At 37.3% G+C, this 26,249-nt stretch overlaps 5 protein-coding genes across 5 annotated transcripts in view; 2 read left to right on the top strand and 3 right to left on the bottom strand.

The window, feature by feature from the left end:
• The first annotated feature begins 459 nt into the window (after nucleotides 1-459).
• On the top strand, nucleotides 460-4,184 carry LOC145223578 (uncharacterized). Its single transcript, XM_080089983.1, has 6 exons — nucleotides 460-614; nucleotides 681-809; nucleotides 1,723-1,915; nucleotides 2,272-2,454; nucleotides 2,811-2,921; nucleotides 3,194-4,184. Exons 1-6 carry the CDS (start codon nucleotides 460-462, stop codon nucleotides 3,434-3,436), a joined length of 1,014 nt encoding a protein of 337 aa, XP_079946109.1. The 3' UTR covers nucleotides 3,437-4,184.
• A 3,554-nt stretch (nucleotides 4,185-7,738) lies between these two features.
• On the bottom strand, nucleotides 7,739-12,169 carry LOC145223577 (uncharacterized). Its single transcript, XM_080089982.1, has 5 exons — nucleotides 12,015-12,169; nucleotides 11,577-11,748; nucleotides 11,136-11,318; nucleotides 8,846-8,956; nucleotides 7,739-8,298 (listed from the first exon to the last, which is right to left on the bottom strand). The coding sequence occupies exons 1-5, from the start codon at nucleotides 12,167-12,169 to the stop codon at nucleotides 8,059-8,061; spliced, it is 861 nt and encodes a 286-aa protein (XP_079946108.1). The 3' UTR covers nucleotides 7,739-8,058.
• LOC145222284 (uncharacterized) lies at nucleotides 10,356-11,110 on the bottom strand. Its single transcript, XM_080088382.1, has 3 exons — nucleotides 11,104-11,110; nucleotides 10,958-11,058; nucleotides 10,356-10,583 (listed from the first exon to the last, which is right to left on the bottom strand). Exons 1-3 carry the CDS (start codon nucleotides 11,108-11,110, stop codon nucleotides 10,356-10,358), a joined length of 336 nt encoding a protein of 111 aa, XP_079944508.1.
• Nucleotides 12,170-13,193: 1,024 nt separating the features above from the next.
• LOC145224378 (synapsin-2-like) overlaps nucleotides 13,194-26,249 on the bottom strand; it is a 29,486-nt gene continuing 16,430 nt past the window's right edge. Inside the window, exons 7-10 of the mRNA XM_080090872.1 lie at nucleotides 18,268-18,473; nucleotides 16,263-16,440; nucleotides 14,711-14,859; nucleotides 13,194-14,383 (exon numbers count right to left, since the gene is read on the bottom strand). Coding sequence (XP_079946998.1) covers nucleotides 14,113-14,383; nucleotides 14,711-14,859; nucleotides 16,263-16,440; nucleotides 18,268-18,473 — 804 coding nt within the window. The 3' untranslated portion in view covers nucleotides 13,194-14,112. The remainder of the gene's footprint in view (nucleotides 14,384-14,710; nucleotides 14,860-16,262; nucleotides 16,441-18,267; nucleotides 18,474-26,249) is intronic.
• LOC145224379 (uncharacterized) lies at nucleotides 21,029-24,700 on the top strand. Its single transcript, XM_080090873.1, has 7 exons — nucleotides 21,029-21,206; nucleotides 21,481-22,085; nucleotides 22,259-22,382; nucleotides 22,550-22,620; nucleotides 23,333-23,438; nucleotides 23,587-23,759; nucleotides 24,052-24,700. The coding sequence occupies exons 1-7, from the start codon at nucleotides 21,062-21,064 to the stop codon at nucleotides 24,214-24,216; spliced, it is 1,389 nt and encodes a 462-aa protein (XP_079946999.1). The 5' UTR covers nucleotides 21,029-21,061; the 3' UTR covers nucleotides 24,217-24,700.

Below are 26,249 nucleotides of genomic sequence, written 5' to 3'. Positions count from 1 at the left end.
TGTTTTTATTTAACGACATCACCATGACGTGTATTTACCATGCTTTATATTGGGTCGTATATCGTGAAATTTCAATGACTATTTTATTTATATTTCACACAAAAAACGTATAACTAAAGGAAACACGTCGCGAGACGTGAAACTGGCCTTTTAAAACAAAATAGAATTTGTATTTAACCATTAGGTTAATATTTCAACTTCCAAGGAGTTTCGGTTTAGAAGTCGACATATCAACGCATATGGTCCCATATGCGATATGGTAAGTGACTTGGAGTCATGTTAAATGTTTATGCAAGACTCCGCAACTCGGCTCGTGGTGACTTTTGTGTTAAACGTGTTTTGAAATGTAATCGAGCATCTTTTCTTTTTTCGTTGTTTTAACTTTCTAAAAACAATTAGTTATACGGACGTTTTTGCAAATCAAATTGAAGTTGGTTCGTACTGTTGTGGCAAACAGAAATGGGAAAAAGTTACATTCCAATTATTGATTTTGAGTCGTGCAGTTTAGCGAAAGAGGAATGTTCACACGAAGAGTTAACTAGAATCGGAGAACAGTTGGTGGAAGGATTCTCACAAGTTGGTTTTGTGTATTTGAAAAACTATGGCTTCAAAGAGTACGTAAATGTAACAAGGCGGGTATAATTTTTTAATTAATATGGCAAACAACCGTTTCCATGCAGTGCATACATACAAGAACTTAATCAAGTCACCGAAACCTTCTTTAAGAATCCGGTCAATGAAAAGATGCGTTATGAACGGAAAGGAAACAGCGCTTTTGGGTACATCGAAATGGAAAAGGAAAACCCTACGTAGGTTCTAGACCAGCGGTTCCCAAACTTTTCTAAAAATTTGCCTGGTGGACCCTTTGCAATTATTTTGATATTTCGCGGCCCTATAAAAATCAAAGAATGCTATAGAAAAAATACAAAACCATTGTGTCTTATAGTACACTAGTGCAGTCACGATTCTTTTTAATGTAACAACTTTCTAACTTAGTGGTTTTCAAACTTTTTCATTGTTTTTTCAAAACGGTCACGGACCTTAAGCCTGAAGGTGTATTTTAGCAATACGTAAGCTGATTTTAGCCTATTAGGTATGCAAAATTACACATAACAACGATCCAAAGACGGTTTGTGACATCACAGAGAAGACAGAAAACATTACGATAGTGCGCAAACAATTGCATTCTTGACAGTTGTCATGCAACAAAGGTTATCTATTGTATAGTAATGGAGGCAGTGGATCCCTAATTGCACTTTGATTTAAACCTATTCAGTGACACAAATTGACGCCAAATAAGACTCCAGAGGTACGTCAACCTTTTCGCGGACCCCGCAAAATTGCTTCACGGACCCCAAAAGGTCCGCGGACCCCAGTTTGGGAACCGCTGTTCTAGACTAAATCTGCTATAGTGAACGTGGGCATTATGTTAGGAACGCGTTTTTAATTCAAACCCTACGCAAAATTTGTTGCTATTTCAACACGTCAGGAATTAGGCATGCTTATAAAAATCATAATAAGGTGAGACGCTTTGCGTAACTTTACAGTTAGGAATGATTCTTATTTACAAATCATTCTTTTACAATTTACATGCTTGTTTAAGTCGAAATACCGACTATATTTTGATTTAAATAAGAATATATGGTAAAGATTGGTCTGCCTGAACATTTCAGGGCTGATCCCTATAATAAATAAATATTCATCTTAGTTGTTTTCTTTCAGAGTGGATCCCAACATTCCTTGCGATTACAAGGAGGCGTTTAACATCAATGGTGAATCGTTTGCACGTGATAATAGTGAGTGGCCAGATGACATTGCTCCAGGTTTCTCTGAAGGAATTCTGGATTTTATGACACGCTCGCAGAAGTTGTCACTTCGCATTCTTCATGCACTGGCAATTGGAATGGGATTAAAGGTTTGAACCACACTTGTTGAACTTAGTCCCATAAGTGGATTGAATCACTAATAACTTCATTATGTAAAAAAATACCATATTGTGCTTTTGTTACAAAAAAACACACACATTGACGTTGTTCCATCATTATTAAAAAGTAAATAAGAAAAGTCAATGTTTGATAAATTGCGTTTACGCATAAGAAACTATCTGTCTTTGCACAACAGACCAGACAGTTTTATAAATATTTCACGTTTTTTGTCTAACTTTTACTGAACTTTGATTTACTTTTTGGATCTGCACCAGCACGCGGTGCTGTTTGTATTCGTCTTGTGTTCGCTTTGTCAATAGTATAATGCTTGGTGTCTTGTTTTTAGGACGAATATACGTTTTATAAATACCACAGCAAAATGCACACGAAGGAAAGTTACACAACAGCAAAAACGTTATACTACCCACCAATTGTCAGAGAACTAAAACCGGGCCAAGTTCGCCATGGTGAACATGCAGACATCGGCACAATTACATTGGTCTTTCAAGATAAAGTTGGTGGTTTGCAGGTAAATTTGCTAAAACATCATTTTTTACTTCTTGTTGTGATTGCTGTTCTACACAACTGATAAAGTTTGCTTGTTGGAGTTAAAAGAATAAGCAGCTTATAGTAACGTATAGCAGATTCGAAGAACTAATTTAAACCGTTGCAGATCAACAACAATGCACAATTTAAATTTTATTATACACACGAAATTAAAATCTAGGGTTTCTAAATCTAGGTTACTTTTTCGTGTGGTATTTTAATTAGTTTGGAATGATTTTTTGGTTGGTAAACTGGTTTATCCGTTCCGGTTGCAATGTTTAAGCACCAACTAGCAATAAACAAATTTAGAGCAGTAATTGGAGAAAAAAGTTAATGTAGATTAAAGGCAAGGATGGAACGTTCATAGATGCCACACCTATTGAAGATACCGTGGTTGTAAACGTTGGTGATACTCTACAATACTGGACGAATGGCAAGCTCAAATCAACGGTAACCTAATATGCTGTTTATTAAACAGTTTTTATACCAGGCTAAACTTGTGGGTACTTAAAGGGAGGGCCTGGATAAAAATTTGAACATGTTTTTGTGCAGATATGTGTTAACATACAAATGCTCTTCGAAATATTTTTTATTATTATTTTCGCTTTAAGTTCCATTTTGTGTTGCGAGATGTTATCCAGGGATTTTTAATTAAAGTAACTTTGTTAATAATCACGACTCGTTTTTTGGAAACAAACTATTACGTCGTTTTTTTCGCGCAGATACACAAAGTTGTAGCCAAAGCTGACGAAAGAGAAGGAAAGTCTACACGTCGTTCGCTGGTCTATTTTACAATTGCAAACAACGACGCTCTTATAAACAAGCCATTGGTGTACAAAGACAAAAGTCTAAACGTGAAAGACGGCGAACCAATCAGTGAAATGACTATCGAAGAGTGGATACTTGGAAAGATGAAACAGCTTTGGGATGTTACAGAAAACGATCAGGACAGTTCAGGAAGTTAAATGGTTTGATTCGCTTTGGGAGGAAATACTGTTTTTAATTGTAACAAATGTAAAATTATAGTTTTGCGTCACACAATGTTCACACATTCTTCTTTTTTGAAAAAGAAACGAGTGTACATATGTAAACACTGGTTGACACAAAACAGGAGCGTGTCAATGCATGTAATAATTTTTTAAATGATATAATTGCTGGTCGTTTTTCAGGAAAACAATATAAGATGTGTTTTTATTGTTTGTTAACGACATGGTCATGGCATGTCATCATACTTTGTATTTACTTTATATCGGATCGTAATTCGTCACTTTTCAAAGTCGTTTTTTTACATTTTGCTAAAAACGGAACTATATACGAAACACGCTGTAAGACGCTTTTGCAATGTAAGCTCATAACTGCTCAGAAATTTCGTTTCAAAGTACAGAAAAAAATAATTTGTATTTGATCAACCATCAAGTTAGTTTTTCAACTTTGATATCGACAAACTTTACTTACAGCCATGATAAATGCTTAATCACGATTCTGCAACACGACTTGTGGTGACATTTGCTGTTCTTAGAAATGTAATGGAACATGTGACCTGCAAGTTTGTGTCACTGCCAAATACATCAGCATTAAAAAATGTTTAAGGAAAAATAGTGCCTAAAGTTTGTTTGTTGAACTGCACCAAGCAAAGCGCGACGGCGTGCTGTACAAAATGTCAAGCCATTGTATCTATGTAATAAAATGTGTAGCAAAAATGTAACATATGCTTCATCGCAACCCGAATGCAATCGGATGAGCCAAACAGCAACTGCAATCTGAAATGACACTGATTTCAGTTTCAAATGTTATATCTCATACACCAAATACATGTCAAATAACAAAGAAATACAAGTTATTTAAACATTTATTCTGTTTCTGCAACGTCCTAAAATTGTTTCATTTTTTCAAACAGCCGTTTTTCAAGAAGCATTGGTTTGATGGATACTTCGTCTTCATTATTTAAACTTTCATCTTTTGCACCAACGGCGTATAAGGAAAACCATAAAAAGTAGATGATAAATACTTTATCGTTTCACGAAAAAGAGCAACTAGATTTTCCTTATTACTTTTTCTATATGATGACGTATTTACTGTTTCTTATTTTGTTGTCTGTGTAACAAGCATACCGTGTAAATATTCATGAACAGTAGTCTACGAAACAATTTGCAACAAAACAGACTTTCCAAACAGTTATAATTTTTAGCTATTTTAAAATGTATGTGGGATTTTCTTAACAACCTTGCAAGGCAGATTTGCCTTCATAACGGTAATTTTCCAATGAGTTTTAGCAGTATACCAAATATGGTATAAAACATGCAAAAAAATACACGCATTTTTGCCTTGTGAATATAATAGTTAATTAGCAAATATGGAGTAAAAATACACTTTAGCGGCGAGTTGTCAACACATTTCAATGGTTTTGTTTACGTTAGAAAAAGCTTGTGCTTGGTCCTGTGTCATAAATAAAATATCGCTTATATTCAGCAAGCAAGTTCCCTTGATAAATGTTGCATCAGCAAATGTGCGGTTGGATTTCAAACCCTCAACACAAAATATGCGCGGTGTCAGCGCAGTAACCCACATATGTAGGCTATTCATGTTAACGTTAAACTGAAAACCGCCAACATGCGCGTCATGGAAAACTGCAAGACGACCTTAACCTTCTTAGGTTCGATCATTGACACGACCCCCACATCCACATACAACCCAAACATACGGAAAATGACTAACAAGTGACTGCAAACAACGACGCTCTTATAAACAAGCCATTGGTGTACAAAGACAAAAGTCTAAACGTGAAAGACGCCGAACCAATCAGTGAAATGACTATCGAAGAGTGGATACTTGGAAAGATGAAACAGTTTTGGGATGTTACAAAAAACGATCAGGACAGTTCAGGAAGTTAAATGGTTTGATTCGCTTTGGGAGGAAATACTGTTTTTAATTGTAACAAATGTAAAATTATAGTTTTGCGTCACACAATGTTCACACATTCTTCTTTTTTGAAAAAGAAACGAGTGTACATATGTAAACACTGGTTGACACAAAACAGGAGCGTGTCAATGCATGTAATAATTTTTTAAATGATATAATTGCTGGTCGTTTTTCAGGAAAACAATATAAGATGTGTTTTTATTGTTTGTTAACGACATGGTCATGACATGTCATCATACTTTGTATTTACTTTATATCGGATCGTAATTCGTCACTTTTCAAAGTCGTTTTTTTACATTTTGCTAAAAACGGAACTATATACGAAACACGCTGTAAGACGCTTTTGCAATGTAAGCTCATAACTGCTCAGAAATTTCGTTTCAAAGTACAGAAAAAAATAATTTGTATTTGATCAACCATCAAGTTAGTTTTTCAACTTTGATATCGACAAACTTTACTTACAGCCATGATAAATGCTTAATCACGATTCTGCAACACGACTTGTGGTGACATTTGCTGTTCTTAGAAATGTAATGGAACATGTGACCTGCAAGTTTGTGTCACTGCCAAATACATCAGCATTAAAAAATGTTTAAGGAAAAATAGTGCCTAAAGTTTGTTTGTTGAACTGCACCAAGCAAAGCGCGACGGCGTGCTGTACAAAATGTCAAGCCATTGCATCTATGTAATAAACTGTTTAGCAAAAAATATAACATATGCTTCATCGCAACCCGAATGCAATCGGATGAGCCAAACAGCAACTGCAATCTGAAATGACACTGATTTCAGTTTCAAATGTTATATCTCATACACCAAATACATGTCAAATAACAAAGAAATACAAGTTATTTAAACATTTATTCTGTTTCTGCAACGTCCTAAAATTGTTTCATTTTTTCAAACAGCCGTTTTTCAAGAAGCATTGGTTTGATGGATACTTCGTCTTCATTATTTAAACTTTCATCTTTTGCACCAACGGCGTATAAGGAAAACCATAAAAAGTAGATGATAAATACTTTATCGTTTCACGAAAAAGAGCAACTAGATTTTCCTTATTACTTTTTCTATATGATGACGTATTTACTGTTTCTTATTTTGTTGTCTGTGTAACAAGCATACCGTGTAAATATTCATGAACAGTAGTCTACGAAACAATTTGCAACATAACAGACTTTCCAAACAGTTATAATTTTTAGCTATTTTAAAATGTATGTGGGATTTTCTTAACAACCTTGCAAGGCAGATTTGCCTTCATAACGGTAATTTTCCAATGAGTTTTAGCAGTATACCAAATATGGTATAAACCATGCAAAAAAATACACGCATTTTTGCCTTGTGAATATAATAGTTAATTAGCAAATATGGAGTAAAAATACACTTTAGCGGCGAGTTGTCAACACATTTCAATGGTTTTGTTTACGTTAGAAAAAGCTTGTGCTTGGTCCTGTGTCATAAATAAAATATCGCCTATATTCAGCAAGCAAGTTCCCTTGATAAATGTTGCATCAGCAAATGTGCGGTTGGATTTCAAACCCTCAACACAAAATATGCGCGGTGTCAGCGCAGTAACCCACATATGTAAGCTATTCATGTTAACGTTAAACTGAAAACCGCCAACATGCGCGTCCTGGAAAACTGCAAGACGACCTTAACCTTCTTAGGTTCGATCATTGACACGACCCCCACATCCACATACGACCCAAACATACGGAAAATGACTAACAAGTGACTATAAATACCAATGAAAACCGCCTTGCTGTCAGCGTCAGTAATTTATTGCATTGCTTTGTATACAACAGACGTTTTTGTGAATCAAAATAGTAGAAGTATAGGTTGGTTGGTACTGCTGTGCTAAATAGAGAACGGAAAAAGTTACATTCCAGTTATTGATTTTGAGTGGTGCAGTTTTGCAAACAAGGAATGTTCACACGAAGAGTTAACTAGAATCTGTTTGGCGCGGAGCTTTTATTAAAATAAGAGGAAATAGTGTTTTTATTTAACGACATCACCATGACGTGTATTTACCATGCTTTATATTGGGTCGTATATCGTGAAATTTCAATGACTATTTTATTTATATTTCACAAAAAAAAACGTATAACTAAAGGAAACACGTCGCGAGACGTGAAACTGGCCTTTTAAAACAAAATAGAATTTGTATTTAACCATTAGGTTAATATTTCAACTTCCAAGGAGTTTCGGTTTAGAAGTCGACATATCAACGCATATGGTCCCATATGCCATATGGTAAGTTACTTGGAGTCATGTTAAATGTTTATGCAAGACTCCGCAACTCGGCTCGTGGTGACTTTTGTGTTAAACGTGTTTTGAAATGTAATCGAGCATCTTTTCTTTTATCGTTGTTTTAACTTTCTAAAAACAATTAGTTCAGGATGTCGGGAGTTTGACCTTTTCGACCTGCATTTTTTTCGCAACTTTAGCTGTTCGTATCTGAGTTATAAAAACATGATAATCTGCTGTACATATTGACAAGCCATTGGGTCAATGTAATAAAATTTTTGCAAAATACAACAAAGGCTTAAAAAAAGTTCAAGTAGAATGTGCCAAACAGCAACTGCAAAATGACATGACAATAATTTCAATCTCAAATGTTATATATACCTTATGTACTAAATACATGTCAAACAACGAAAGGATACAGGTTATTTCAACATTTCTTCTGTTTCTGTAACCGTGTAACTTCCCAAAACTGTTTCATTTTTTCAAACAACCACTTTTCAAGAAGAATTGGTTTGATGGATAAATCGTCTTCACTATTTAGACTTTCATCTTTGTACACCAACGGCTCATTAAATAAACCATCATTGTGAGGCAACACAAAATAAACCAACGAACGTCGAGTGGATCTTCCCTGCCTCTCGTGAGCTTTGGCCACAACCCTGCGTACCTAGAAACAACGAAAATTGCTTGTAGTCTTCAACGCCATCGTGATAACGTATAGCCGGAAATAGCATTAAATTACATCTTAAAAAGAACGGCAGAAAACCCACAGCACAGTGATTAACATATGACAATAGGAGCTAAATATATAGGCAACTTCTATGGAACTACGTAACATCCATGTAACACTATTTTGCCTAATCTGTAATTGTGTTTGGTGGTTAACAGATCAGGATTTTTCTTGTAAAAGCATAGAGCCAATAAATGATAAGCTGCAGACAGTGCACACTGTTTCGACCTATAAGTTCTCATCAGTGCAGCTGGTGACGAGAGATCGGCCGCATTGGCTAGTGTAGCCATTCAACGGCACTCCAGTTTGTTGGGAGCACAGGATACAACGTTGAATGGCTACACTAGCCAATGCGGCCGATCTCTCGTCACCAGCTGCACTGATGAGACCTTATAGGTCGAAACAGTGTGCACTGTCTGCAGCTTAGGATTTTTCTTCATGTCCAAAAAACTCATACTCGTGCTCAAACTTGTCGACAACTTACCGTTGATTTGAGTTTGCCATTGGTCCAATGCTGCAAAATATCGCCGACGTTAACGAGTACTGTATCCCTAATGGGTTTCGCATCTACATAACAACCATCGAAACCTTTGACCTGAAATTAACAATGCAAATGTAGTTAATAAATAAGTTTTCGTCCTGAAAGGCATCTTGTGGTTGGGTTTGAACTTTTTTTATTTGTAAAATGAGTTAACATTAAATGATTTTTACCAGCCAAAAGTAGTAATGTATATTATTCACCTAGCAGGTATCAAGCGTTTTCGACAAAAACAATTATCTTGGTTGTAATATAAAAAGTAAAACAATCGAATACCTTAGAAAATACATTTCAGATGAGAATTTTCTTCCGATTATCAGGGTTGCCCGAAAAAACATGTTTGGTTTTGTAAACTCATATCGTTAGCTAATAAACTTGGAGCTGACCTTTAACCCCATTCCAATTGTCAGTGCATGAAGAATACGAAGTGACAACTTCTGCGCGCGTGTCATAAAATTAAAAATTCCACTATAGGGCGTCCTAATATACCTACGTTGAATTTTCCTTTTCCATTTCGATATAAACGAAAGCGCTGGCGCCTTTTCACTTGCACCGCATCTTCTCTTCAGTGGGACTGGTACAACATCTTTCAGTCACTTCGTGAAGTCTTTCTATGTAGGCACTGCACACATTGTTTGGTTTAAAATCCCATCGAAATTCTTCATTTCATTTCAATATTGCCTGTACTCTGTAAAGCCATAATTTTTCAGATACACAAAACCAACGTTGGAGAATTCCTCGACCAGCTGTTTGTCGATTCGACTGAAATCATCATGTGAACATTCATCTTTTGGAAAAATGCACGACTCAAAGTCAATAATCGGAATGTAGTTTTTACCCATCTCGAGTCCACACAGCGATACCAATAAACCCACCGTTCTGCTTAAAAAAACAGTTTCTACTTTTCCAATCGGTTGAAGGTTTTGCGGCGTCGGGTGTAAAAATTACAGCAGCAATTAAAAACAATTTTCAGGCATTTTTCAAATACGTTTCAGGTCATACTGTTAAATTTGCATTGCAGTTAAATTTGCAACTTTGGACCACTGCTGCATATAATCTGACTGCCGTTAAAATCGCTACACCATATAAGTTAGAAGCAGTAATAAGAATTAAATACCTCTTTCCCTTAAGCTATTTTTGCTCAACCTTTCTACTTTGATTAACCTTGTAGGGATGTACCCTGTCAGCAAATCAATTTGTTGACATGTCAAAGCGACGTGTATAGATTACACATGTTTTTCAGAACACTGAAGTGAACAAGCGTTAGACATATCAACGCATCACTTAACAAAACAATTTGTTATTACGACAATAACGTCATGTTGCTGCAAAGAGTTTATTTTTCATACATATTTGCAACAATACCGAAACTCAGTACATATTTTTTTACATTGAAGCAAAAGGTTTTACATAAATTAGTGCAAAAATTACGAAAACACTTGTAGAACTTCAATATCTAATCATCGTCCTCTGTAAAATTCCAATAACCAGCCAATTTTTCCATGAGCCAGTCTTTAGCTGTGATTAGCTTATGCGGTTCAACATTCACTTCATTCAAAGATTCGTCTTTGTAGGCAAGCGGCTCGTTAATGAACACGTCATTGTCGGGAATAACGAAATAAACCAATGAACGTCGAACCAGTTTGTTCCTTAACTCTCCTTCTTTAATAATTACCCGGTGTATCTAAATATAACAGAAATAATTAGAGTTAAACATAGACACAAACTAAATCAAAATCAAATCGGATACTAGATATTAAATAAGAAGAATCAAAGTCAAAACAGCCTGATATTATCCTCTATTTCAATGATGGTAGAACGATATTTTACATGACTTTAATCCTTGGTGCTACAACTTTAAAAAAAGGGTCTCCATCTACAATATACTTCAGAAACAAAACAAATACACTTCATGGACTTATCTTTTTGAGATTTCTCGACGTACATGCGAATTTTTTTTAATACAATGTGGTGTTTTGTGCTGCTGAATATTAGAAGCAAGTGAAACTCTATTTTGTCGCGATTTGTCAATAACTTTTAGTAACCGGTGTGTCTTACGGTGGACAAAAGCTTGTGGTTGGTCCAGTGTTGCAAAATATCGCCGATATTCACTAGGACAGTTCCCTTAATAGGTGTTGCATCAGCAAACACGCGGTCAGCTCTTAAAACCTTCACACAAAATTTGCTTCAAGTCAGCAAATTGCGATCCATGTAGGTATTTTATATTAAAGTTAACCTGCAAACCGCCAACATCATCCTGGAAAACAAGTGAGATTGAAGTGTTGTCGCTATGATCGCCGAACCTCATCTGCTGTGGCAGCAAATCATCTGGCAATGGGGGGTAATAAAGAGACCTGGCGGTGGTAGGATTGTTACTGGTATGTATTTTGCTGTGACACTTGTTAAAGAAAAACTCGTCCTAAAAATTAGAGCGATATATTGAAAAATACAACACTTAAATTTTAAAGTATAATTGTAATCTTAGAAGTAAATTTTGACACAAATTTGTGTGTAATCCAGTAGCAAACTTATTAGGCTAACAAGAACTTGTAATGATAAGCATACGACTTCATACAGTAGTAATAGAAATGTGGTTAAAAAGTCATCAGCCTTTATTGATTACTGCAAGCACAAATGAACGACAACCTTTAATTCAAGTCTTTAATTCAAGAATAGCGAGAGCATGAAGAATGCGAAGCGACAATTTTTTTGCGCGTTCCATAAAATCCTTGATTTTACACGAGAAACCTGGAGCAATGTCATCCGGCCATTCACTTTTATTTCGAGTGAATAGATTTCCATCTATATTAAACGCTTCCTTGTAATCTCCAGGTAAACTCGGATCCGCTCTGGGTAAAATGCAAAACAAACCGTTTCTTATGCAGTCTAGATCAGAATAATAGTTTCAAACAGCAAAATGGAAACGCAAATGGGCTCACCTTAGCTTTTCCTTCCCAATACCAATCCAACCAAATGTTTTTCGTCCCAACGTTGTTTCTCCTCATCTGGACTTGTGAAAAACCTTTCTGTGACAGTCTCAAGGTTTTTTAAGTAAGACCTAAAACATTCAAACTTGTATTCTTCTACAATTTGAAAAATTGCAAACATCACTTACTCAGATATACCGTGATTTTTTATGTACACAAAACCAATACTGGAGAAAGCGTCGACAAGTTGTTTTCCAATTTTCGTAAGATCTTCTTGCAAGCATTCTTTCCTTTCCAAATTATATGCTTCGAAATCGACAACTGGTATGTAATTGTCCGACATCACTAAGGTTTGGTTAATGAAGTCACCATCTGTGTTACTTAAGCGTTTAGAAGCACTAAAAAAGTGAATTTTAGTTTTAACCTAAACAATTTCATTCTGGTGTTTTCCAAAGTGGTTGGTTTAATGCAGTGGTTCCCAACCTTTTTTTGACGCGACCCTAATACTTCCCAAAATTTTGTTTTGTGGTTTCTCGCGACCCATGGACACCCATTCTTAATATTTTGGTTGTATTTTGGCCTTTAAATCAGTTATGATTTTCGAAAATTAATACGCCAGTTTGGAAAATTTAAAAAGCGAACAAACACTATTCGTTTTTTTTTACAAAAACATTTCTATTGGCTCAAAGCATTATCAGCCTATAAGACGTCACATACAGAATTAACCATTATCACGCCAAGTTTTCTTAAAATTATTTTGAGGCAACAATTTAGAGCAGTTTGTTACATCATAGACAAAATAATATTACGATTATGCGCAAACAATGCCCTTCTTTTGTTGAAACATAGGCCATTACTCGGTACAGGAGAATCCTATACATTCAACATCAAATTACACTACATTTTCCAAATGAAATGATACAAATACGCAGTTTGGGAAGCGCTATTCGGCCTACATAAGAAATGTGAAAGCAAAAGAAGTTAAGCATAACCGGTCACCATACACAGCCTAAACAAAAAGTGTGTGGCTAATTAAATGCCCAACCTTGCTCTTGAGATCACACAAAAACACAAACAATCGCCAGTAAACACAATAAATTCAAATACTTTATCTGCTTATAAGATAAAGTTAGCTGAGTTTCACAGTTCTTGTGAGCTTATATATTCATACAATGAACAAAGTTGAAGAACCCTGATTTAAAGCCTTGGGGTGGAAAACGCTGCGAAACGAAGTCGAAGAGTAAATCTCTTATTGTCACAAAAACAGGCGACCCAACAAAATTTTCAGGCGACCCAACTTTGGGTCGCGACCCATAGGTTGGGAACCACTGGTTTAATGTAATACAAAAACATGGCGACTTCACAAGAAATCCAGAAATATTTTGTATTGCTGCAGTTTCCCTATACAAAATCGTATTGCAAATATTAAACGTTTTACACACACTGACAAGACGATTGTTAAACCAGCACTACGATAAAACAACAAAAAGTAAATATTACAGGAACAAGCAAATGGAAACATTAAGGAACGGGCAGTGTAAGCAAGTGAACACAACATCATCAAGCAACAAAAATATACACGATACGAGAAAAAAATATTGCACAAAACCTGGAAGAGAAAGCTAGTGTTCATTGTTTATGAAGGACAAAAAAGCAATAATATTGCTAGTGTTATAAAATCGTTTGTATCTCCGAGTCAGAAGCCTGTGAATTTTTGTTGCGAAAAAATCTTTTCGTAATACATGATTTTTGACATAAATGTGTAGGCTAAAATTTATCTGTGAAAATAATTCTCTAAGTATGTACGCGAGAAGACTACAATTGTTACTTTGACCGTACCAACACAGGTTACTACTAACTAGTATACGAAGCAAAGTCGAAAAAATACAAATGCAGAAAAAAACACAAAAACAAAAATACAACAAGATATATTGACGTGATGTAAATTCAAAACACAGCACCCTGTCCACTGTGCGCCATCGCAGTGTCGTCATAAATAAATAATCACCATGCAATTTCATTCTCAAGCTTATGTACACAAAACACCAGCGTGGGGCAAATTTTTAGATGTTTTTTGATAAGTTAAATGGTCGTATACATAAACTCTATACATAGAACGAAAAAACAACTTACGCTACCAAACAGTCACTCAGCGTATAGGAGCGAGATCAGACTGTTAAACACCATTGCACCATAATGAATTAAATAATGCGAAATATATAATATAACGTTGATATTGTAGTGCATATTTTGTACATCACATTATACGTGTCCAACAAACCACGTCTAGTCAGAAAACAAACTCGCAAACGACTGCCGCAGACTTCGTATCTTCTCGGCCTTGCTTTCCTCGTCTTCGCTGATCGTTCCCGAACGGGATCGGCGACGCTCTCTAGGTCCACCTGGCGACGGTGGTTCGCTAGTGCAAACATCCCGCTTGGTAGCAGTAGGGGACGGTGGCTCGGATCCGTGACTACTGGGCGGTACTGATGGTGGACAGGACGGTGGTGCAGATGGCATCGGAGGCTTGCTGCTTACTTGTGGCCTTTGTGTCATTCTTTAAAACGAAACGTATACATGATAAAAAATGTATTTGTTTTCACGGCGTGTTTAATTTTTGCCTAAATTTAACCACGGCAAGGATGGTTTCGTAAACATGCAGTCGAGGCTATCAGCTAAGTTTCATTACACCTTTAAATGGCCCATGCAAGCAAAAGTATTGGTAGTTACAATTTGATGGTGCGACCAATCAACTTGTTCATGTATGCTTCCTTTCACCAATCAGCTTACGAGTATTTCTCGGTTTCCTGGAGTTTTTATTCTAACTGTTTTGAAAGGCAATGCGAAACTGCTGCACTGGTGCCTTCAGGCGTGCTTTTTATACCTCATTTGCGGAGTTGGCCGCGAGTTGTGACTAACTGAAGGATCGTGCGGACGAATGCATGCGGTCATACGCTGTAGGACAAGATCCGATATCAGTTTTCTGTCATCTTCTTGGCGCTCTCCCAACAGTGGCATGCTGCAGTCGTTTACCTACACAAAAATGCATCATATAAGATTCGGCATCAACAAATTTTCAGCTCTTCCAGAAGTTTTCATTATAATGTGCCGACGTTTCGATGTCCCATACGAGACACCTTCATTAGGATAATGACATAAATTGAAAACACAAAATTGTCATAAAGTACCATAAAGTTGATACATTATGCCTGGCAGCAACAGTTTATCCATAAGATTTAGCATGACTGGTCGCAGTTGCCGAAAAAAACAAGTTTCCAGGGCCATTGGAAAACAGCTGACTGGTTTCTTGGCAAGGTTTTGCACGTCTTTTTGGTCTACTTTAGCTGCTTGTAATATAAATTGCTGGTTTATTATAGTAGATGGCTTTCCTCAATGCACAGTCAGTCAATACAGCAAAAGTGGCAATCTAAATGTAACAGAGTTCATATTTTTTGTTTACTAAACATTTTCTATTTACTAAACGAAACTGTGTCACATCCTAAATGGCCACCTTTATTTTGTCATAAGCATTCGTCGGCATCAGACAAGCTTTAGATCCTAAAGTTAGTTGCACTAAGTAACGTGACATAGTTGGTCAATGATTTTGACAAACCAATGGCGTTTCCGCTTTGTTTCATATTTCTGTTTGTGTTTGCAACAGTGGCATGATAATGGAGTGCACCCAGCACATCAGATGTTACGTCAGCGTTCCAACCGATCGCGCTCACTGTGGGAAAATTCTCAAGTGGGCCCACGTGATTCGGTGGCTTGGTGACGAAGGTGTAAACACGGTACAGGTTACGCGGTAAAAGGAAGTCGGAATACAGTTGAAGTCGAACATTTGTCGCGGCGCAAAAATGACGAAAGTCGGATAGAACAGAATAACAAACTATTGATATGTTTTTATTGCATCCCATTAGATATAGGAATAACATTTTTTAAAATTTTTTTATTGCACGCCCTTTTTGCCTTATCTAAAACATTTTTTTCAATCAGATTTGAAACGAGTAAGACATTTTTTCATGATAGCTGTATTGCTTTGTTTGTCATTTGAAAATTTGATTTCATGCTGATATAACACAAACAAAATATATAAAGCTAAACAGAACAAAAATATTTAAGATGGACTCCACACAACTTCGAATGCCATGCTGCCAAAATTATCTTGTTGTATAAACAACACGCAAATGCAAAAGTGCAATTCTTGCTCAGAATTTGTAAGAATTTTTCGCTGGGATGGGATTCTTGCCAGGTTTAGAACCACTTTTATTTAAATAATAGTGAAAGAGTTCCCAGTATTTTTTCTGCATTTGTTTCGTCTATCGGTCAGCATAAGAACTCATTTATCAATAAGCAACAATTAAAATTTGTAAGTTTAGGTAAAACTCGAGAAAAAGCAACAGTGTTTTTCATCTCACAAACACGTCAAGCCCAACCTCAATAATGTAATCCTTCCCATCATTTCCGTGAACGGCGTTAACAGTGACGATGTCCAGACCTCCAAACATTTCGCTGCAGGCATCCACCCACAACTTGTGTCGTTCTGTCACAGCTATTTCCTCCAACATCGCTGAACCAGTGTTTGCTTTCCAATTCTTAGAAATCGAAGTGCGACTGAAAAGCATATTCAAATTTTTGGTGTTTTGTTTTTAAGCAAACCTGTCTTCTTGGCCGCATTTACAGGAATTGTTTGTGTAGGACAATGTCAACCAATAAACGATGGCAAATTCTTTATTGTTTGCAAATTATTCGGTTTAATTAGTTTTGCTTTCTACTGCTTAGAAAACGAGGTGGGATTGAAAATTGTGCAAAACTTTAAGTGTAATGTTTTCAAAGCAGTACTGTTTTATACACCATAGTGACCTTATCATCAAACGTTCGTTATAATTTGACTCTTTGGGTAAATCTGTTAAGAATTGGGCGAAATCACCGTTAATTGTAAAATATATTTCCTTTGGAACACTATATACGGATCTGTTCATAAGTTTAATGGTGAAAATTACGGCCCAAATAGACATAAAAAGCGACATGCTTTATTGTTCAAACGTTTCGGCAAATGCTCATGCCATCATCAGTGTTTATTGTTCAAACGTTTCGGCAAATATTTTCCTTGTTTTGTTAATGGATAAAATTTAGAATGTGGATTTTACTCTCTAGTACTTATTGATATAAAGGGGTTATTTATGTCGCATTTTTACAACAAACTGTTTGTCTAATATAAACACCCTGCAATGTTTTTGAAATAAAATGCAGACAAACCGTTGACAGTTATTAGATTACCCAACGACTGCAATTGTAAATACAGCATTTTAAAATTACGAACGTGACAGAATGTCAATACAGCAACGATCGAAGAAGTAGTTACATGTGGCATCCAGGCCAGAGGGCGTATATGCAATAAATCGTGCAAACAAATGTCGTTTTTGACAGATATTGGAATCGAATAGCAAAACGTCCCGTCATTTCAATGCAATTTTACGATAATCGACTGAATCTTTACAAAACACATTTGTAACAATTTTTCGAGAGCACAGGCTATGGAGAAAAACAATGATGCAAATAATGACATTTAAAAGTTGACACGTGCTGTACCTTTAGTGCGAGAGAAATTTAAATACTGGGCATGCGTGGAAGAACTCAATTAACGGTCACCCACGGGAATGGTATGACAATTGATGTTTGGTGTCAAATTGCGCCATATCTGGTAACTGCTAAACATATAAGACTTAGGAAAACGCAAATTATCATGTTGAATGGTATCAACCTAAAAAATTGGTGCACAAACATTTTTTAATAACCGCAACTTTGTTTGGATTTATCCCCTGATATCAGCATTACCTTTCTTATTATTGCGTTGCTCAAATTACCCAGTTATTCAACTTGACATTGGTGTACAGAAATTTTAAATTACATTTCTTAGTTTAATTAAAAACATAATTGCCAAATTGTGTCTAGTAGTTATGTTTTTGATTAAATTACTCTTCAGGTCCGTGTATAGTGTTCCTAAATTTCTTAGTAATTTGGAAGAAAATGTACGTCGTTTCTGTCGAAGATTTGATAACAATAAGCTACATCTATGACATCGGAAATTCGGCTACAACAACTCTGTCTTTATTCGATTTTTAAAATTTAGACAAAACGTCGTATAATATGCAATATACTTTACAACACATTGACAACACTATAAATTGTTTGTCGATTTATAGTATTCTAATTCCCAAGGAAAAGATTAATGCTTCATCCCAAGGCCAAAACAGGTGCAACAAAAAGTCATGCACACAGCACTAAATTTACTAATCAAGCCGCAAAACGTCTGTTACAACGCCTTGTCGTGTATATCGAAATGAAGCCAAACCCGCAAAACTGCAGCAACAAGCTCGTTGACATACCAAGCCAGATGGTGTGTAATTCTAACACACAAGATCGACAGATCCCACTTACATGTAAGCTTTGTAGTTGCCGCCTATCTTCTGTACACGGATGTCATATTTTGCGTCAATAAACTTCTCAGCCACCACGTAGGCGTTAGTGAGAGCTGCGACGCTCACCACGTCCTGAAACTGGTAATGGTTTTCGACTTTGAACTTGGCCATCCCGCGGTGAGCATGCCCGATCTTCAGAACGATCGGGAAATGGGAAGAAGTAAGCTGAAAAACATATATTAGAGGTATACGACTTTGTGACTAATATATTTTAAATTAATTTAAAGTATAGCTCGTTTTATTGGGCGCAAATTTTGATCTGATAAATCATGTTGATCTGGAAGATATGCAAGTTTCACTTTAAGTGGCATTAGTAATAGTTATTGGTTAATGAGTCTCCGTTAGTTTCATAGGCCGTGTCCCTTCAAAACAGTCACATAGTATAAAAGCTTATAAGCCTGTATAAGATAATTATACACTTTGTGTCTACTATAGCGACTACAAAAGCACATCATGTTGCAAACATTTCGCCAACGTCTAAAATGTTAAATACAATAGTGTCGCATTTACCATCATCGATGATCAAGACGACTGATGCAAATTTATGTCATAGTAAGCAATAAAACATATTTTGTTGCCAAGGTCATTGCTAAGACGTGCGTCACCAAGTTACAAAGTCGGCCACCCCAAGGCTGTTATAAGCAAATGGATATGAAATGGATACGTATTGATCAGTGTAATTCACTAAAACACTGTTTTCAAGACGCAAACGGCGTTTCTCAATAAAAAAAACTACATGCTTGTCGGAAACACAACTTGAAATACACTCCCAAACACGTCTAGCGGGGATACAGTTGTGTTTAACACGTTAAGGTTGAAATTGTAACACATAAAAGATCTTTAAAACCTTCACATGTTTCAATCAATAGCAAATATTCGACATTCGCTACAGCAAGAAAGAAAACCGTTCTTGGTTTTTCATGCTGATGCCAACGCTTTTATCACGTGACGGTGGGCGATTTTGTATTAGATACGCGATGACATGAAATAAATTCTCAATTCTGTTATTTAGGACGCTGAATTCATTCCCATGTTTTATACGTAATTCAGCATGCAACTATATGCATGACGTAAGACACTGTAATTCCGCTTGCACTGGATATTCGTGAAATATCAACAATGCCTCAGTCTATATACAACTGTAGTATAATGCTGAGGAGGGGGAACTGGGCCACGGGAATAACTTGTTTATCAACACCATTCCTATTCAGCTTGACAAGACCGCGTGCAGAAAACGCCTTTGTACTTTTCCGACTCCTGAAATCCTAGCAACCGTAAGGCGATTTTGCCAGACAACATGGGCGGATCAGACAAGCAAAGTCTGGAAAACATTAAATTTTAGACATGGGGGTCAAATCTTGGCAGTGTAAAAATACGAGGTCTGCATATCCGTAAACATCACAAAAATTCGCCATGAGGTTTATTGCCTGTTCATAATTCCGCCAAAAAATTCATCTCATTTATAGGAGAAATCAATGTGATACTATGTTGCCCACGACATGTCATTGACATTACCCAGTTGCTGCTAGAGCCGTAAAAGGTTGTTGTAAATATTATCCACCGCTCAAAGAGACTTTCTCAATAGGTGCGCAACAAGCTGATGCGTCACTTACGCGGCAGTGAAACAGCAATAGAAAGTTGCACATATTCTCCTGCGACAGAACAGCCAGAAGACGCAGTCGGCCACGCTCAGCGTTTAAATGGAGACGTAACCCGTGAGTTGGTGGCATTCACTGAGGCTAGGAGGAAGCCAGCACTTGGGTAGCAAGAGATTGAATGCGCATCACATGCTAAGTGGCGCACGTAATACCTTCCTTCTTTTATGGCGAAGAATCGTTGCGCCTAGGGAACGTATAAAATGTATGGAAGGAAATAGGGATATTTATAAGCTGAAGTTGGCGTAAACTTGGCATCAGCCTTTTGAGGCTGAGCAGAGTGGCTATCGGCTGCCAAAAACAAAGTTTTGTGTAAAACTTACGTCCGCAAAGTGGACATTAAACTTTATGAAAGTTGGTTCGTCGAAAATGATGTCAAAGTAGCATAATGTGCAGCGTTGGTATGGCAAGGGAAATGAGATGAATGCGTTTTATGCTAGTTTACCGGCGGTTACATTATTAATTGAGTTCGACGAATTAGTTATTAATTAAGCTCGGTGATTTAGTTATTAATTTAGTCTTTGTCTTGTGTACTTAAGGTTGGTTTACAGACACAAGTTTGTCAATACCGTATATTGCACTGCTAAGGCAGTATCCATGTTGACATACATATATTTACATGCAAACGTTAGTAGGACATAACGGGTCAGTTGGCAAAATGTCAGCAAGGTCGTTATAGTATGCTGTTACGACGCATTGTAATGATGTATGTGTTGCTAAAGGCTCGAGCGTTGCACACATTTCTTGCTCGTTGTTATACTTCACTTCTTCGCATGTGAGTCGTTACGGCAGCATTGGCTTCGTTCAACCGTTTAAAATCTACCTGATACCGTTTGAAGTTGGTTAAGAGGCTGTATCTGTGTCAAATAGACGGAAGATCATTGAAACAATAGATCGTGACGTAGGTCTTTGCCAGGAAATGGGAATTTTTGTGCGTCAATTGTTGTACACTTAAGGAATAATCTACAGTGACAGTGACGGTTTCACGAGTAAAGTAAAGACACTTTTAGCAGTTGGTTAGGATAATTGGATGTGAAAGGACCTCCCTTTGCAAAATTATTAAGACTTTTTACTTGCCTCAACAGGTTTAGTAAGTTAATGTTTATGGTAGACAGAACAAAAAACTACGACAAAATGAAATTTGGAATTTTACTTGCCATCTTGCTGACGGTTGCAGTTACGAGTGAAGCGTGCTCTTGTATGCCTGAACATCCACAAGTGCTTTTCTGCAAAGCCGGTTTCGGTAAGTAGGCTAGACATTGTTCGTCAAGCTTTGTCAAGACTCGGAAACGAATAGTTCATGGTTTAAATCAGTTATTATGGAGTTTTTCATCACAGAGCATGAAAGGTTATCATTCCTGTGGGACCCTATTTAACATTTCACGTAAATGTGGACCATTAGGTTTCCCAAAGAATAATTGAAGCAACTACTGCTCAGACAATGACCTTAAATATACCACAGTGTAACATTTAAGTGTGTTTTAAACAGCAACGCCAACTAAATTATTGTTTCACAGCTATAAAAGCCTATATTCGAGAAAAAGAAGACGTTTACGTTCATGGTGACGGATCAATCGAAGTCATTCCCGATGAGAATAAGAAGGAAAAAGAACAACCACGGGAGGGCGATGTTGAGTCACCAGAGATAGAAAAAGATGAACCGGAAGTTGTAACAGAGGAGGGGGAAGGGGATGAAACTCGCCCTGCACCTGTTATAGACGGTGTAGCTGTGGAAAGTCAACCTTTGCCGGAGGAACCAGATAATGGTTTGCTTTTGGACGAGATCCTTACAGTAAATGGTGGAGGTCCTGACGCTGCTTCCTCGGAGGTGGAGGATCTCAATGGCGAACCGGTGGATGTGTCTCCACCCGAGGCCTTGGAGCCAGAAGCGGAAGAGCCCGGAACTGGTAATGAGATTTTAGGACACTCGATCACAACGTCGTCAAAGGCACATAGTGAAGCATTGGTAGATCTCAAAGTGGAGGACAAAGGCGAAGTAGCGACTTTGGTTCGTCCATCATTGAGAGAAACCGAAGTAGCCGCTGCCTACCGACCCCCAGCATACATCGCTACCTACAGAGGCCCAGAGGGGGCGATGCCGGGACGAAACGAGCGATTTGAAGTAAGTAAAGACCCAACCTCAACATACACAGTTTGTGTTACCTTGTAAAACCTCAGTCGGGTATATAAGTTTGGTCAAAATTTGGGGTAGTTTCGTTTTTTAGATAAATTGTACGGTGAAACGTAATTTGAACCCACACTAGTTTAGTAGTTAACAGATAATATTGATGGCAGGGCACGGGAAGAGCATTTGCACTTCGAAGTGACGACAACGGACCACCAGCCTACCCTCGGTCCAGCAAAGTCGCCAACGAGCGATACAAAAGAGGGGTTGTTTTTCCGGGAGACAGAACTCCAGGTAAAATATATCTACAATTTAATAACTGCTAGATTAGTTGAGTTGGAATTTAAAAATAGGTATTTTTTACAATTATAGGGCAAATACAAGGCACGTGTATACTTCTGCGTAGTCTCATTGCGGTGCATTAAAAGCACATTTCAAAAGTTGTTCTTTTGTTTTTGCAGGAAGTCACATTCCAAGTGGTGCAACGGGAAAAGGAGTTAGAATGACACGATACACTGTTCAAGTTACACGGGTATAAGCAAGCATGATTTTGATCTTTTTTTGTTCGTCTTTGAACATGTCAAATATTTGACTGTTTTTTCACTTTAAAACACTATACATCAGTGGTTCCCAAACTTTTTACTATTTTTTTCTAAACGGTCCCCTTGCCATTATTTCGAGGGCTCGCGGTCCTTAAGCCTAAATGTGTATTTCATAAAAACAAAAGTTGATTGCAGGATTTTAGCCAGTTGTGCAAAGTTGCGCATAATAATCATCCAAAGACAGCATGTGACATCACAAACAGGACAAAACATTACGATTGTGCGCAAACAATTGCATTTATTATAGTTGTCATTCAATAAAGGCCATTGTTTAGCAATGGAGACAGTCGATTCTCAATTCTACTTTGATTTAAACTTATTTAGTGGCACAAACTGACGCCAAATAAGATTATAAGAATTACTTCAATCGCCTCGCGGTCCCCTCAAAATTGCCTCACGGACCCCTAAAGGACCGCGGACCCCAGTTTGGGAACCGCTGCTATACATGGATCTGCGTTTTTTTTACTCTTACAAAGATTTTATTACTTCACATTTTTCGCTCATGGTTGTTTTTTCGCTCAAAGGCAAAACTGGACTGAAAAAGGTTGAGAAACAGTGTTCTTGACATTCGCGGACGTTGCGAGCTTTATTTGCATTTTTTAACTTGGCATGGGGAAATGATGTAGCGTGTTTCATTCACAGGTTCTCAAAGGAGATATTACAAACGGAACCGCGTACGTTTTTACTCCACCAAGCAGTCCCATGTGCCGAATGGATCTGAACCTGAGGACGCGCTACCTTCTCCTTGGTAAGTGGATGTAAAAACTCCCAGTAATTTATTGTACGAGAAAAGTGAACAAATATTATCATTTCCATCTGAACCCGAGATAAAAATGTGATTAAATTCATTTTGCTTGTATGAAACTTCAGTGACCAACATAAGTGTTGTTTTGCAGGCAAAGTCAGAGATTCGCGACTTCATATTAACTACTGCGATTACAAGATCGACCTGGGCATGTTGGGGAGAGAACAGGCGCGCAACTTGGTGGGAAACATGAAACATCGATTCAAAAGGGGATGTGGAAACTGCACAGTTTCCGTTTGCAGAAGTGGAGACTGTACATCACAGGTAAGGCTGCTTATTTGTTTTTACCGTGAAAGTAACGATTCTCAGTGGATTTGAACCGAACTAATGTATGATGATATTACACCTATGCTTATAGAACAAACAACGAAAACAAAATAAAAAAACAAGGCTATAGTTTTTTTTTTACTTGGGTAAATAAGTGTTGTTTCTTTTTATCGATAAAAGAAGGTGGATTTTTTTTCAATCTTGAGCCATCCGGTCTCTTGAAGTGCTAAAGTGGATCGAAATTCAGACTTTGCTGTTGTATGAAAATTAAAGTTTTCATTTTGTGTAGATCGCCAGCCCTCGCCATTGCCTGTGGCGCAACATCTACACAGTCATGTCCGGAAAATCGAGTCAATTTGCTTGTATTCGGCTAAAGACTGGCAGATGCGGATGGTACAACGCACACAACAAAAACATGACTCCAGAAGACCTGGATATCGTCGAATCGCCTTGAACGAACACTAATAGTTTTGTAAATACTTGTCAAAGTGCTAAAGACGAAAAACCGGCGCATCGATATTATTTTCCGCATCCTTTTTACCGGTTTTGCTAGCTTGTAATGCAGTCGTTGCGCAAATTTTGTATCTTCGTTTTGTTTGCGAAATCCCGTATGAGAAACAAAAGTGGGGTTGGTGGCTCAAAGCTGTAAATCGAGCCGGGTTTTCAGGTCGGGTTCTAGCTTAAGTTTTTAAAAAAATGATTAGGACCTGATTTTGCACTCGGCATCATCTGCGCCGCAATTTTACCAATTTTTTGTCCTAATTCTGACTTTTAGAATGCCAGCTTGCAACTCTGTGGTGGCTATACGCTACGTTGGAACCAAATAGTTTGGAGATTGCTTTTTTACTGACATCGTAAAAATGTTTAAGCTCTATTTGCGTGGTACGACATCTTGCGTTTCTTTTTATAAGTACTTGGAATAAACTTGTACAAACACATTTTGTTTTGCAAGCTGTTGTTTTGTGAAAGATAAAAACTACAACGCTATAAATATATAAGATCATGATGGTCAAAATAGCAGAAAAATTGAGAAGAGGAGACGTTTGTTCAAGTGTAATTTGCGAGCGTTCGGCAATACTTAAGTTTGCATTATAAAGGAAATTGTATTTGATCTATTACGTTATCCTAGCGACGAGATCGATGTAAAAGTTGTTTGTCTTGCCATGACTGCGTGCGGTGCCAACAAACTCTATTGTGCCGAAATTTTATTGACCCAAGTGCAAACAGTCTTTATGTACAAACACTTAACTCCTAAGGTAAGCCTACAGTGCACACGTCTAAAATACATGCAACCCGAGAAAAAATTTTGTCACGATCTCTTTGAAAAATATTACGTCATTATAACTTCCGATTGGCACGAACCTTGTTGTTGTTTTAGGTCAACGTGCACGTCACAGTAAGTAAAAGCATACATGACGTAGTTAAGATTTGTTTTGTAGGGTTCAGTGGGATGAGGGACCTCAGTTTTGCACAAGAGTACATTTACACTTGACAAGCACAGATAATTTCCTGTGAGCGAATTCTGTAACCACCGCGCATTTGACGCAGTTTGCGATAACAAAAGATTGATAGGGATAGCACTGTGTTCCAGGTTGCCTAGAAACGAACGCACAAAGCAGTTTCACATTCATTCGCGCCGATACGTCGAAGGTTATCGGCCGTCATTAAGAACACCTTTTGTCACGTCTAAGGTTGAATAATGACTATATATGAGGCAACTGGGCAAATTTATGATATAATCTATTCACATCACTTCGATCATTTCTTGACCCAGAACGATCCTTACGCGAACAGACAACATCTCTTCCGGGATGTTGACAACAGTATTGATCTTAGATAAGCCATTTAATAAGAGTAAAGCTGTTTTTCATACTGCCACAGCAGCGTAAAGTAAAAGTAATCTTTAAAAGAGCTAAACTTTCTGCAGCTTATTACATTTAAGCTGCAATTTTTCACGATGGCTTATGGTCAAACAGCGCAATGGTTTAACAAATCTGACAAAAAGTTCAAGTCACCGCATTTTACTTGATTAAATACGTTGAAACTTTTGAACTTCGCTAACATTGAATCGTCTTGTTGTAAACAATGTAGGCCAAATGTAAAAGTAGGCGATGGAAAAGGTCGTAAAGTTGAATTCCAAATATTAGAAACAAGTTAAAAAGGTCGTGGCAAATCTTATCAGTTTTGGCATCTCGCGTGACGTCAGTGTTACACGCTCAAGGGAGGCAACACTTCACGTAACGTTGTTCACATTTGCTGTTTAAAACATAGGTGGAAATTCATTAAGCGGCAACATTAGGAAGAAACTCACATTTGTGGTGTGGGTGAGGCAGGATTGGTCGATTAACAACTACACGAATTATAACGAAAAATAACGAAAACCTACAGATTACAAAACTGTTTTTAAAGGTTTGTCGAGACGCCTTATGATTCAGCGGTTTAAAAGGTCAGTTCATAAACCAACTAATTACTACCTGCTAGCATTTT

This window comes from Phallusia mammillata, chromosome 4 (assembly GCF_965637545.1).
Source record: "Phallusia mammillata chromosome 4, kaPhaMamm4.hap1.1, whole genome shotgun sequence".
In the NCBI taxonomy this organism is placed as follows: Eukaryota; Metazoa; Chordata; class Ascidiacea; order Phlebobranchia; family Ascidiidae; genus Phallusia; species Phallusia mammillata.
Note: the sequence above shows the minus strand (reverse complement) of the source record. Positions and strands in the feature narration are given on the sequence as shown.